This window comes from Monodon monoceros, unplaced genomic scaffold (assembly GCF_005190385.1).
Source record: "Monodon monoceros isolate NGI ecotype Baffin Bay Population unplaced genomic scaffold, NGI_Narwhal_1 Super_Scaffold_18, whole genome shotgun sequence".
NCBI classification, from domain to species: Eukaryota; Metazoa; Chordata; class Mammalia; order Artiodactyla; family Monodontidae; genus Monodon; species Monodon monoceros.
The window spans coordinates 31,991,954-32,005,952 of record NW_021703774.1 but is presented as its reverse complement, the minus strand read 5'-3'; the positions used below and the strand labels follow the sequence as shown (position 1 = coordinate 32,005,952).

The window sequence follows — 13,999 nt, the reverse complement described above, 5'->3', positions numbered from 1 at the left end:
TTGTCCCTAATGCCCGTAGGGAGCCAGAGACCTGAGTTTCATTCCCCAAGAAGGAAAAATACTGGAGAAAAGAGTTCAGGTTCCTCTGCCATCTTTACTTGTCTTCCCAATGGGAGGAGCAACTTATCTGATTACATAAGAGAGCTTGATATTTACTGTGCCTTTTCTCTTTGGGGAGAAAGGGTTAAAAGTCTCTGTTCTCTCTGAAGTCCTATTTTGGCTGCAACTCATATTCTCCAACAATATTTTAAGGTTATTAGTTGTTCCAAATTCAATAAGCACCACCATTTAACAAATAATGAGAAGGAAGCAAGTATGGTTTAAAGGTTTACTACAAGAGACTTAGATTCTAGTAATTGCTCTATCACTAGCTGTGACTTTCAGAAGTCATTTATCCTTTCAGCCTCATGTGCAAAATAAAAGGGGTTGAGTAGATGAGTGCATTCTAATTTTAAAGTTCTATGAGTTTAACAAAACTTCTCTAGAAATTAAATATAATGCTAAACAAAGGGCTCTTGTTCTACTTCCTGCACCTTAAAACACCCTTCCTTCTAAGGCACGGCAGGGCTTCCAAAAGTGTGGTTTGTGAACTTGCGTCAGCTTCCAGAAACACTTGTTCAAATGGAAATCCCTGGCCCAGACCTCAGGGATCAAAGAGTCTGCGTGTGCACGCACTCCTGTGAGTGTATGCACGTGTGTGTGTTTGGGGCCGGGGGTTGAGATGGGCGTATAACAAGCAACACAGGTGATTCTTATGAGCCTTAAAATTGGTAATTCTAGGGCCTTGGTTTTCAAAATGACTACATTCATACTGGTACCCAGGCATACACCAAGATTTTTTCCACAGGGAAAGCAGACAAGAATATCTGTAAAGAAAACAACTTAAAGATCTTCAATTTCCATATGTATTCTCCTAAGATTTACGTGATCAGATAAGGCCTCTTCAGAGCTATCATTTCTCTTTAATTACTTTCCTTTTCACAACTGCTATACTATTTTCAGAAGAAAGGCTGCCTCTCACCCATCTAAAATCTTACTATGGGGCACTGCCTCAGAATGTAAAAAACCTCAGAGGCATCAAAGACAAAAAACCCCTAGCAGACTCCCAAGAGACAGGAGGAAAGAGTAAAGCAAAGAGAGCTTTGGTTAAAAACCGTGTGCCTTATCTTTTTTAGAACTGTCGTTGAGAAGAGGTTGTGCCATAGATGTATATAATACATTTAACTGAATTAAATAAAGTCAAACACTTTGACTGAAAATGAAATCTGATTTGGCTGATTAGTTTTATAATGAGAATAGGCTTTGCCAGTTTATATGACCCGACTTTTTCTATAAATTCAATCAGCTAAATCTACAGATCCAAGGTTTGGGCAAAAATATCTTTAAAGGACATCTACAATATACTGGATGATACATCCTCTGTAAGTACTTAAATTTTAAAAATTTAGAAGTCGAATTAAACATGTGCAAAAGGAAAACTAATCGAAGGTGAGAGCCATGAAATGGTGGAGGAACTGCCTGGAAAGTGGCACAAGAGAACATTCTGATGTGACAGAAACATCCTATTAGAAGGGAACACTTTGTTTGCTAATTATACCTCAATTTTTAAAGCACGCAAAATATCATATATACTTTTTCAAAATTCTTCTTGAGGTACATGAGCAAAAAATGTTTGCTACCACTGTTCTAGACACTTTACAAAAATATTGGTTCCTCTGAACAATGCAACATAAAGTGATCTACTTTATACATAAATTACTTATGTTTTTTTCATTGTTAGCTTTAATATTTTTCTAATAGCCATCTTGGATTTTGAGGCCTAAGAACATTCCCTAACAGAAGAGTAAGGAATAAAATTAACTAAAGAAATGATTAATCTTCAAGTAATTTGATAAATGAAAGAATGAATGTATTTCTATTTGTACTGGTAGTTGCTCCCTCCCAGATCTTCATCTTCTTTTTTTTTTTTAAATAACTTTCTTTTTTTTTCCTTTTTTTAAATATTTACTTATTTATTTGGCTGCACCAGGTGGGAATCTTCGCTGTGGCATGCAGGATCTAGTTCTCCCACCAGGGATCAAACCAGGCCCCCTGCATTGGGAGCTCAGAGTCTTAACCATTGGACCACCAGGGAAGTGCCAGATCCTCATCTTTGAAGACAGAATGAAGTGATTAACTTCTCTTTTAATGTTAATGGTGTCTCCAAATTGATAATCTAGTTCGAAAGAACTTATTATCAAATTCCATATAAGTTTAGAAGCAAAAATATGTCCTACAGCACAAATGTTTCCATGAATAAATGAAAGTATGAAATGGGTCACACTGAGTAGAGATGCTCAATACTGACATTTTGATATATGACCAGGCCCTGTTAATATTTGTCTGCAACTCATTGATTCAACTATGCTATAAAAACCTTAATAACCAACTGAATCTCCTTCTTGCAAATAGGACATGAAGCCCCAGCCTTCTTTAATCTTCTGGCACAATGAAAACAAGTGACAAGATGGCCTGTCCTCCCATGAATTATGTTCCCGTCTCGTGGTCTTTTCTCACATAGACTACATGGCTTCAAGAGATTCTGGCAATCCTCCATGTTTTCTGTACCTGTTCTCTGTTCATAAAGGTTATCTGATTTTTCTCCCATGCTTGATATGGTCTCTTGGCTTTCAGAACTGTGAGCCAAATCCAAGAATTCCACTGAGTTGCAGGGACCAAAAAGTTTGGAGTTTTCTTCCTTTACATATATATCTTTAGGTCTAACAACTGGAGCTGATATGGTTCTTCTGCAGTCAGGAACATCAATTCCTTCACTTTCTTGCTTTTCAGGTATGGCAGTGATATCAGACGTGGAGAGAGAATGGGTTAACTTAGAACAATCTGAATACCAATCCTTCCTCAAGGCCCAGCAACGAAAACAGTACCTCTTGCTTGGAGAGTTAAATTTCTTGCACTCAGTACACTGCCACTCATCCTACAAAGACAAGTGCAGCCAATTAATACCCACTCAGTGGAGAACATGATGCTGAGGAAAAGGGAAAGCAGGCCAAATTCTCATCATCTCACACTAAGCTAGTAAGAATCCAGACATTCCACACCAGTGGTCTAGCTAAGAACTTGAACAAAGTCTATGGCTACGTGTAAATAAGTCTTGAGAAGTTTTACAATGATAGTGACATAATTGCCATTTCAAGCCAACATTTGATGTAGCTAATCTTTTAAAAAAAGTTAAATCGTTTTAGCTTTCTATTTAGTCTGGGTAGAATTTACATTGTTTGCTTTTCCCCACTGCCTTCTTTTTAGGTCATTTTTCTTTGTATAACTTACCCTTTTATTGAGCAAGAGGCTAAAGAATGAAGATAATACTCTTTCTTTCCTACTAATTAAGAAATGTTATAAAATTTGTCAAAAAGGAAATTAAAATGAAATTTGAAAACTACTACATTTACTCATGCTCTCTCACTGCTCTCAGGATCATAGGTAGCTAATTGTGTGCCTAAATCACGTTCTCTGAAAAATGAATGTTCTTGTCCTTGAATGCCAAGTAATTTTTTTCCTACTTCTCCATGTTCAAATTAGGAGATACCAGAGCTCAATGAATTTCAAATGCCTTTCTTAATTCAAAGGTAGCTACCTGGAACAAGTCAAGAGTATTTAATGTGGATAATTGCCTGGCTTTGACAGGATCCATGACTTGACACATGCTGACTTGATTACTTTCAGAACGAAGGCCAAGCACTTCAAGTTTAGAAGTCATAACTCAACTGCCTATACTGAGAGGCAGGGACACAACCATTTGTTAAACTGGGATGTTCTCCAGAGAGCCTCAGAACATTCTTGCCAGTTTAAGATCCTCAGATTTCATCTGAAATGCTATACAAATACCCAAAGGAACTTCAAAGATCTGGAATTCATAATTGATGGTTTGTCACAGTCTAATTGGCATCACTTTTCTTTTTTAGTAGTACATAAAATAATAGGGCTTATTAAATTCCATGGCATCTCTGAATTGATGAAATATAGTCTATTTGCTTAATAGGTTTTCTGGGCCCAAGTAGCCTCAAAAGTCTGATGAAGATGGAAACACTTATCTCTGCTACTTGTATTATGGTCAAGAACACTTAATGGACCAATATATCTCACCTTATTACTTAGCTATGCACAAACAATTTGCAATGAATTACCATAATGGTTAGCAGTGGTGGGGTGTGAGCTAGGGGGAAGGATCAACACTAGAGACAACCTAAAATTTTTATATCCTTACACAGCAAAATGTAAAATCCCCTCCTTATCCTTCCCCCACCACCCTTCTTCCCACAGTGAGTTAGCTGAGGAAGTACTAAAAGGGAAATGGGGAACTAGCATGAAAAGAGAAAAGCAAGGTATACATTTGAATCTAAACCTGAGCTGCCAATTGGTGACAAATCCACACCTGTTATCTAACAGCCTAATACTCAATATTCATTTATCAGCCCCCCATTAATATAAACCTGTGTAGAAGTTAAGCCATTTTCCATTTGTTCCTATTTAAGAAAGCACTGAAAGTATTATACTTGACCAAGAATTTTAGATAGCTTATAGGCCTATCTTTGGGATTACAGAGAGGCGTTTAGTGGGAAAAGCAGTACAGGACTATTTTGAATAACTGTGTATCCACTGCATAACGTCCAAAGAGTTTTGAAAGCAGGGAGAAAGGCACACAGAGAGGCATTTAAGTCATCCCTTTTCAAGGCAGGGAGAGGATTAGATCAACTCATCCCCTTCTCTTCTCAAATTCCAATAAAAATCTAACAAGATGTAAAGAAACCAATACCTCTACCTAGGAAAGGTAGATAGAAATGGGGGATATGGCATTCTTCAACACAAGCGAACTGCTGGAACATTAACATCTGAAGACGTGGGTGGTGTAAAACAGCTCTTTTACTAGAAACTCATACCTCAGAGGTAACTTCTATATCAGTATCATCACTTATGGACTTAGAGTCCTCAAGGTCATCATTTTTTCCCACTTCAATCACCTGAGAAAGCAAAGACATCTTATTAGCAAGGTTTACCTATTTTAGATGCCATTACCTGAGAGCAAAAAAGACAGAAGAGCTTCAGTTTAAAACTCACATTCTTCTCCCAACACTAGCACTTAAAAAGGAAACTGCTTATATATGAGACATGATTCCGTACATACCTAGTTGACATTTCAGTAGAATAAAGTACCCAGAGGGGTTACCAAATATCTTTGGCATTCAGAAGAGAGAGGGTTCCCAAATTTATGCATTTAAATAAACAATATCAGAGTATAAATTATTAAATGGGGAAATTTTTTATCTTGAGAATCTATGTAGGCATTCACAAGAATAAAACAGGATTACATGAGAAAATGGAAGTAAAAAGCACCATATAAAATGAGAAAATTAGATGTGAAGAATGAAAACAAAGTACATTTTACTTTTCATATTCAAAAGTAAAACTAGTTATGTGATACTCTTGACTGTCCTATAAAAACATGCCCATGGACCAGGAAAAAAAGTCAAGAAATGTGGGAAGCGTCTTTTAAATTCTGAAATTTAAAATTCTAAAAATTAAAATCCCAGTTTTGTGATCCAATGAATGGAATGAAACCAATTATGATACAATTATGAACCACTGTATAGCAACTTTCTCACAGAAGTTCAAGTATTTTAAGTCCCATCTCTCTCTCTATAGAAGTTTCCAATGTCACCTCTGTCTTCATTCTAATAACTTGTACTCCCTCCTAATGCTACCAAAAAATAACTAGCTCAACAAAGACCAAGCATCTACCTGCCTCCCACAAACATATCAGAATACCCTTCAGGGACCCAAATTACTATGAAAAGCCTTTAAATTAAAAGAATGACCCAATTTAGGTCTGGTTTTTGCAGTATTTATTCAATGGATATTTACTGTGACTCTCATCCAAGTCAGCACTGGACCTGCTGCCCAATGCTTTTTGAGACTTGAGCATGTGCCTATATGACTCTTCATCTTGGTGTGCTTACACCATGTGTACTATGAATTCTAACTCTCTTCCTTCCTCCTATTTAAACTCTAAAATATGTAGGAAGAGCTCATCTGTTTAGTTCCATCTAGGTATAAAGCAGGTATGGAAACTACTGAGAAGTCTAAGAAATAAAGATTTTTTTTTGCCCTACAGGATTTTGTGGCCATTTAGAACTTTGCCTTGTTAGCAAAGCAGGTCTCCAGAAGAAAAAACTCCACAATGGGAGATTAGACAAGCAGGAAAAGGGTACCTTATTGCTTCTAACAAACTAGGAGCTTTACCCATGAAGGCCTATCCTATTTTTAAGACAGGCTTGGTTAACTTAATGTAAACCTTGAAACTGGATATAGGAAAAGTATTTTAAAAAAAAGGGGGAGGATTAGAGCTTCCCTGGCGGCGCAGTGGTTGAGAGTCCGCTTGCCGATGCAAGGGACACGGGTTCGTGCCCCAGTCCGGGAAGATCCCACATGCCGCGGAGCGGCTGGGCCCGTGAGCCATGGCCGCTGGGCCTGAGCGTCTGGAGCCTGTGCTCCGCGACGGGAGAGGCCACAACAGTGAGAGGCCCGCATACCGCAAAAAAAAAAAAGTGGGGGGGATTACATGAGTCATTTGTTCTACAAAGCAGCACAAGGTCAGGTCACCAGATCTGAAAAGATTATACTATATGCATGTAAATCCAATCAATGTGAAATTTTCCCACAACATACCTTTTTGTCTCTCACCTTCCCTACTTCTTCACTTGTTTGTTCAGTATCAGTAGCTTCAACTTTTATTCCAACACCAAACTGCTCTGATACTGACTCATTCAAAAACCACAGGTCATCTGTGGTGTCTGAAACAATGGCAGTACCTATATCCTAATATAAAGAAAACAAACATGAGTTTTTGTAGTCAGAGGTTTATTAGAGATGTTGAACCCAAGTAAATGAAGCCAAAACTCAATGTCCTCACACATCTCTAAAGAACACCTAGCCTTTCTTCTACAGATATGTATTCATTCAACAAATATCTACTTGGCAGCTACTACGTATAAACTAATGGGTGGACATAAGAGCACCTGGCAAGGAATTTTCTATTTTAACAGTAAATCAGGCATTAACACCAGAGAAACAGCACTAAAGTGCTTAAAAGCTAAAAACTCGTAGTTGCTCAACTAAATAGAATCTATCCACTACAATCCGTTCTGAGGACCTAGAAAACTTCTATTAATTGTGACATATTCTTTCCTGTAATAGTCAATGATGTTTACCAAAGAAATATGAGAAATACTGATGATAATTCAAACCTTCTGTCTTCTTTCTGAACTTTTTTTTTTTTTGAGGTACAGTTGGTACATAACACTTCTTTCTTAATTCTTCACTTTAAATATAACTTTCTGCATTCATCAACGGACATTTTATGACGTGTTTTTTCTACAATATTCATAAGAGACAACTTATTATTTTGCCATTATTATACGTCCACTCACTTACTGAACAAATACTCACTAATTGCCTATTATGTGTCAGATACTGCCTATTGCTTCTATCTAGGCAACAGAATAGAGTGGTCAATAATACAAAAGCTCTGGACCTGTATTTCAATGGGGTCAAACAGACAACAAACACATAAACAAAATAAAATAATAGTTTTACAAAGTGAGAAGTACAATGGAGAATATAAAAGAGCAGAATGGTGATAGCCTGAATTAGGCTGTAACAGTGAAAGTAATAAAAAGCGGATAGCTAGATTTCAGGTATGTTTTAGAAAAAGCGTTGATAGCCTGAATGTGGTATATGAGAAAGAAAGAAATCAATGATATCCCTTGATACTTGGCTGGAATAACTGGGTGGAAGGCAGACTTATGAAAAAGGAAACGCTGAATAGGAGTGTTAGTTTAAAAAAAAAAAATCAAGAGTTCTGTTTTGAACATGTTAAATGTCAGATCATCTAAGTGTTGAGCAGGCAGCTGGATATGGAAGCTGGGCACTGAGGAGAGAGGTCAGCACTGAAGATACAGATTTGGGCAACACGTGCATAGAGATGGTACTTAAAAGTCATAGCACTGAATGGGAATTCGTAGAGGATGTAATGTATGGTTCAAGAGTAACCAAGAATGTTACTCTTTCAAAAGAAAAAAAAAGTTCCTCTTCAGATGTGAAATTCACCTGATTTGTCTGTAAATCAGTTGAGCCATTACTTCTAGGTGTATAGTTATTTCTCAAGTTTCCTAAAAACCACCAAGGCAAGCCAGCTACATCCCACTCCTCAAACCCGAGGTCCAGTCTTGACGTCTCATCTTGGGTTAAATTTGCTACCAAGTCTTCATCTACAAAAGTCAAATGAAAAGGATGGTAACTATGTACACAACACTTAAGAATCAAGACTGTCTTTATAATACTTACAATCTCTTGTGTAAGAGAGGTAAAAAGAAATTGCTCTTCCCAGTAAGAAAGAATCAGAAGTCAAATACCTGTCTCAGTGGCAGAGCCCAAATCTCCTTCCCCCCGTTTTAGGCTTCATTAGCAAGTAATGACACTAGAGATCATTCATCAAGGAATATAAACTCTGAAAGCATCCAAACAATGACATTGTTCTATCAATAAAAGGATATCTAAATGGTCATTTATTGGCAATTTAAACATCCCTACCACTGTAATAACTGAAGAAAGACTTGCTCCAGTACATGATACCTGACAATAGCTTGATTCAGTGGACTGCAAATGATGATGGCATAGTGGCCCAACCCTTGGGACAGAAACAAGGTGGTACAGACCATAATGGGCAATCACAAGGTTGCCAAGGCAGTCTCACTGGTACCACATATTTTCGGACATTTCTCAACAATTCATATGTTTCAATAGGTAACCACTATGAAACACTGAACTCTAGGCTGTCCAAATAAATACATACATATGTCCCTTCTGGATCAATAGGCTCTTTTGGAGTTAAGATATCTAAAATCTAGAAATATTGCAAATCCAAAACATATTAAGGGCCCACATGTTCTCAATAAAAGATCTCGTGTTATACATCTAGATGATATTCAAGGGAGTTACAAACATAAGTTTGTTGCTACCACATGAAATTCTTTTCCTTCTTTCCCATGTCCAATCTTTTTCGTTGTGCTTTACTCTTTTCCTACTTTCTTACTCTCCTCTACCTCTTCCCAATGCCCTAGGCATGCCAATGGCAACCAAGGTATTTAAATGTGCTAAGACACATACGGTTGAAAAAATGTCTGCAATAAATGGATCCCTGACAAAACAAAAGGTACCCTCTCTACTTACAAATTATGTTGTTCTTGCCTATTAAAAGGCATACTTGTGCTCACGGAAACTTCAACTATCTTTTACTTACTCATTGCTGAAATTATGAGAAACCTAGTTCCTGAGAGGGTGCCACATTAAAGTTATCTTCAACTATTCAAGCTCTATAACTTCTTGGGAAGGGAATGAAAAGAGGCCATTCTTTCCACATATAAAAATTCTGTCCTTTCTACATGTACACCTCCCTGAAAATACTAAGCTATTTCTTCTCAAAATTTACATCACAAACTTCATAAAGTCTCTTGAATTGGCTGTTCTTATATTCTGAACAGCCTTTTGAGTAGAAAATAAGCCAGCACCTGTATTTAAAGAAACAAAATTACACATTTAATACCATGCAGACTGGAATAAGCTCCAACATAACTAGATAGTCCAAAATTCAGTTTATATTCAAATGCAATTTGAAGAAGACAATCCAGCATGATAAACAGATTAAATTTTAATTTAATCATTTAAAATAATTTCAGCAGCATAATTTTCTGGGATGTTACTAGAGGTCTAACCTGCCAATTTTGCAAGTGTGAGCCAGGTACCTATACTAGAAACCATCGTGCCATAAAATATCTTTGAGGAATTTATGATTTTACATTATCTTTGCAGGAAAATTTTTAGGAAATGCTTTATGAAGTAGGGTTTGGGGAAAACTTCCAAAATGTTGATCAACTCACTTAACCTGACCATACTATATCTAATATGAATGGCAAAGATCTAATGACTACCATCCAAGGGCAAAGGAGGTACTAGGCTTCTTATGTCTCATTCTTGGCTGTGAGATATTAAGTATATTTTACCATCTTTGCAAACTTCAAAAAAATCTATGAAAATTAGCCTTTGCCTCAAGCAGACAAATAAAAATAAAAATTCTAACCAGATCAAATGTATAACAGGGATGCCAAGATTTAAAAGGCCAAGGCAGCTGAGTTACCAGGTGGCAAACTGATAAATGTGCGGCTATATTCTGTTAGCATGCTAGCTAAAGGAAGGGTCTTGCTCCATCCAGTCATCACATGTTGCTAAAAAAGAACTACCACCTTCTTCAAAGTTAACAGTGGTGACTAGGGTAAAAAAAAAAAAAAAGGTTTTCGGAAAAGAATGAAAAATAAGTATGACATATGCCCCCACTACTTGACATACAAAGAGACAGCATTACTATTTTTTGAGTTCTCTGTAACGGTCTTAATTACTGCTAGTGCTTAATATGGATAGATACTATTTCTAAGTCACCACTGGGACTTCCCTGGTGGTCCAGTGGTTAAGAATCTGCCTTGCAGGGGTTCCCTGGTGGCGCAGAGGTTGAGAGTCCGCCTGCCGATGCAGGGGACACGGGTTCGTGCCCCGGTCCAGGAAGATCCCACATGCCGCGGAGCGGCTGGGCCCGTGAGCCATGGCCACTGAGCCCGCGCGTCCGGAGCCTGTGCTCCGCAGCGGGAGAGGCCGCAGCAGTGAGAGGCCCGTGTACTGCAAAAAAAAAAAAAGAAAAAAAAAAGCATCTGCCTTGCAATGCAGGGAATGCCAGTTCGACCCCTGGTGGGGGAACTAAGATCCCAAATGCCACAGGGCAACCAAGCCCGTGCACCGCAACTACTGAGCCCACGTGCCACAACTACAGAGCCCACGCGCTCTGGAGCCTGCGCGCCACAACTACTGAACCTGCGCACTCTGGAGCTCGTGCACCACAACTAGAGCCTGCATGCCACAACTAATAAGCCTGTGCACCACAACTAGAGAGAAGCCTGCGCACTGCAACAAAGAGCCCACACGCCGCAATGAAAGATCCCACGTGCTGCAACTAAGACCCAATAAATAAATAAATAAACATTAATAAAAAATGAAAGTCACCACCAAAAAATAAGAGAGAGAGAGAGAAACAGAGAGAAAAAAAGAAAGGTCTACATAGCCTTAATCCAAAACTTACCTTCTCTAGAATTTCTGCATTTACGCTGTGAGGTAGGCAGTGCGGGAATATTGCCTTCTTCAGTTCTTTTCCTGGAATTGGAACTTTCCTCTACACTTTGCTGAAAAGAAGGGAAAGGTGTCTCTCAGTGCAGTAGAAATGACTGTGACCAGGGGATGTAGCAGTTCCATTCTGGCTCACCAGTTAGTGTGCGACACAATGGGTTACGCACAAGAAAGGAAAACTCTGGAGTTCACAACAGTCATCAAATAAAGGCAACCTCTCCTCAACCCACTGTGGGGAAAAAAATCTGCACAAAAGGCCAAAATCTACTGTTAAAAACAGGTTATCAATATAAAGCCTCTAGCCTACACAAAATTAGGCATAATTCAGAAAAAAAGAACGTATACCAAGATGATCATAAAGTTTTCCCAGGTTTGGGGAAGCTTTAAGAAATGGCCTGACCTGAACTTAATTGCAACAAGCCTGTTAAAATTTAATAAAGCAATTTCCTCAGACACCTACATACCTACATCATCACACACACAGGCACATACAAACCCTAAGAAAATGCAACTGGAAGAACTGAAGATCAGAAGTGCTACATCCCAAGGAAAGATTCAGAGACTGGAACTCTGTTATGGGCAGAACAGAGAAGGTTCACTCTGTCCCTAGTCTGTGAACTCCCAAGAACCTTTCTTGTTAAATTCTTACCGCATTCAGGGAAAGGTCTTGGGAGTCCAAGATCATAGGTACAGAGAAGGGGCCACTCTGTACAACAAAAGAAGTCACCGTGTGGTGATTTTACCTTCAGTTGGTCTTGACTTGGAATATCCATACTGTGATCCTGTGCGAGAGCGAGAGTCTGAGCAGCATCTGGATAGCAAGTAAAACAAAAGGAAAACCTTCCCTGGTAATAACCATTCTTTCCACACCAAAAGGACCTCAGCAAACAACCCTGGAGCCAGGTTTGGTCCCTAAAGATGATTCTGACCGGCCAAGGCTTTCATCCAAAAGGAAAGGAAAAATGAAAACTAATAAAAATGGCATAGATCAAGAGAAGCTATTTTCAAAATATATTACCAAAATATAATCTGAAGAAAAATCAAAAATGACTAAAAAATGTTCTTCCATAGCACACTTTCAAATTCAATACAGAAAGTGATTCCAAGCACGGAATAATGGAGAGTATTTTATCATCTATTCCTATAGGTGTGTTTCCAAATTTGCCTAACTTGTTAACAATAAGAAAAAAAATTTGGCTTTTTAATTTAATTTTTATTTTCAAGTGTTAAAGCTATACAGTATTATGAAATCTAAAAATCTGGGATTTTTCCCACTTGCTTTATGACACAATAGCATCCTCATGCATTCTAAGTGTCAACGATGATTTCACAGTTTAAATTCCCATCCCCTGAATATAGATTAGTTTTTTTAATCAACCAGTCTTATTTTTCCCAGTTTCTATAAACATTTCCTAAGAAGGAAGAAGTAGATAAAGTTTTTCTCAAGGCCAATAAAAAGAAGCAAAGGAAAGAATAACCTGAGAGAATTTCTTAGATAGAGAAAAATGTATTTCAAGGCCTTGAAAATTTTTCAAGCAGAAAAGAAGAGGAAAACTTAGCTACAGGAAAAAAAAGATGCAGAAAATTTAATAACCTGGATCACTCATTACATGAGGCTATTTGTAACTATATGCACCCAAGTTAAGTCTATCATGGATTGGGTTCATCAGCTACTATCAGGTCCAGAAATAAGACACTTATGGAAAATGCCATCCTCATCCAATAAAGACTGCCAGAGAAAGAATACAGATCCTACAACTGGTCTGACAATTGAGCTGTTTGGCACAAAGCAAACACTTTCAAAACTGTAATTATAAACAGCATTATTTCTAGAAGTATTTTTATAGATAAAATGGAGATACTGAGAGTTTCTTTCAAGAGCCAGCATTTTCTGACCACAGCAATCTTTCAAGATCAATTAATATACAATGCAGTGAAGCATTTCTTTAATAAAGTAATTTGATTACTGTCATTTCTAGTTCTATATACTACCTTAGGTTAAAACTATTTGAAGCAAAAAGAAATTATCGGAGAAAACTATAATGTTCAAGGAAATTTTAAAATAGATACAAAATTTGTCATATATATTTCATTTTATTAAAATACATGTGGAAATTTGGAGAAATGATTTATAAAGAACCACCTTCATTTCTTCAATCGTCAAAATAAAAGGTTTATCTCATTTGCAAAGGTATAAGATAGTTGATATGGAAGGTGCTTTTCTCATTTGCCTTTCAAATAAAACACATGCAACCCAATTTATGAAGATCAGCAGATGGCCAACCACAAGTACTAATGCAAGTTCAAGTCCAGAACAGACAACCACTCAAAATTACTTTGGGACAATTTCCTGGTTTTGATCACTGCACTACGGTTATGTAAGATGTTACCATTTGGGGAATCTGGGTAAAGAGTATATGCAAATCTTTTTAATATCTTCATAACATTTTTGTAAGTGAAATTATTTCAAAGTGATAAAGAACAAAGAAAATGTTTCAAAGATTTAATGTTCAGATTTTTTAAATGTGTTAAAAAAATTAATTGAGGCAAATTCTGTTACTAGCAAGGGTTAAAGAGACATCAATGTGTGGCACAAAGGAAAGAGCAAGGACTGGACAGTCACAAATATCTCCTCTATCCCTTATCAGTGGCATCTCATCTTGGACAAGTTACTCATTCTATTAAAAAAAAAAAAAAAAAAGCCCTCAGTTTCTTC

The 13,999-nt window shown here is 37.5% G+C and overlaps 1 protein-coding gene across 6 annotated transcripts in view; it reads right to left on the bottom strand.

The window, feature by feature from the left end:
- Positions 1–1,937: 1,937 nt before the first annotated feature.
- MDM4 (MDM4 regulator of p53) overlaps positions 1,938–13,999 on the bottom strand; it is a 34,657-nt gene continuing 22,595 nt past the window's right edge. For 4 of the 6 annotated variants that reach the window (XM_029227572.1, XM_029227573.1, XM_029227574.1 and 1 more), the window contains 6 exons: positions 12,027–12,094; positions 11,240–11,339; positions 8,164–8,324; positions 6,724–6,873; positions 4,938–5,018; positions 1,938–2,974 (listed from right to left, as the gene is read on the bottom strand). In XM_029227572.1, the coding sequence (XP_029083405.1) occupies positions 2,402–2,974; positions 4,938–5,018; positions 6,724–6,873; positions 8,164–8,324; positions 11,240–11,339; positions 12,027–12,094 (1,133 nt within the window). In that variant the 3' untranslated portion in view covers positions 1,938–2,401. Of the gene's footprint in view, positions 2,975–4,937; positions 5,019–6,723; positions 6,874–8,162; positions 8,325–11,239; positions 11,340–12,026; positions 12,095–13,999 lie in introns of those variants that run through there. The other 2 variants (XR_003794322.1, XM_029227576.1) reach the window with 2 other exon arrangements.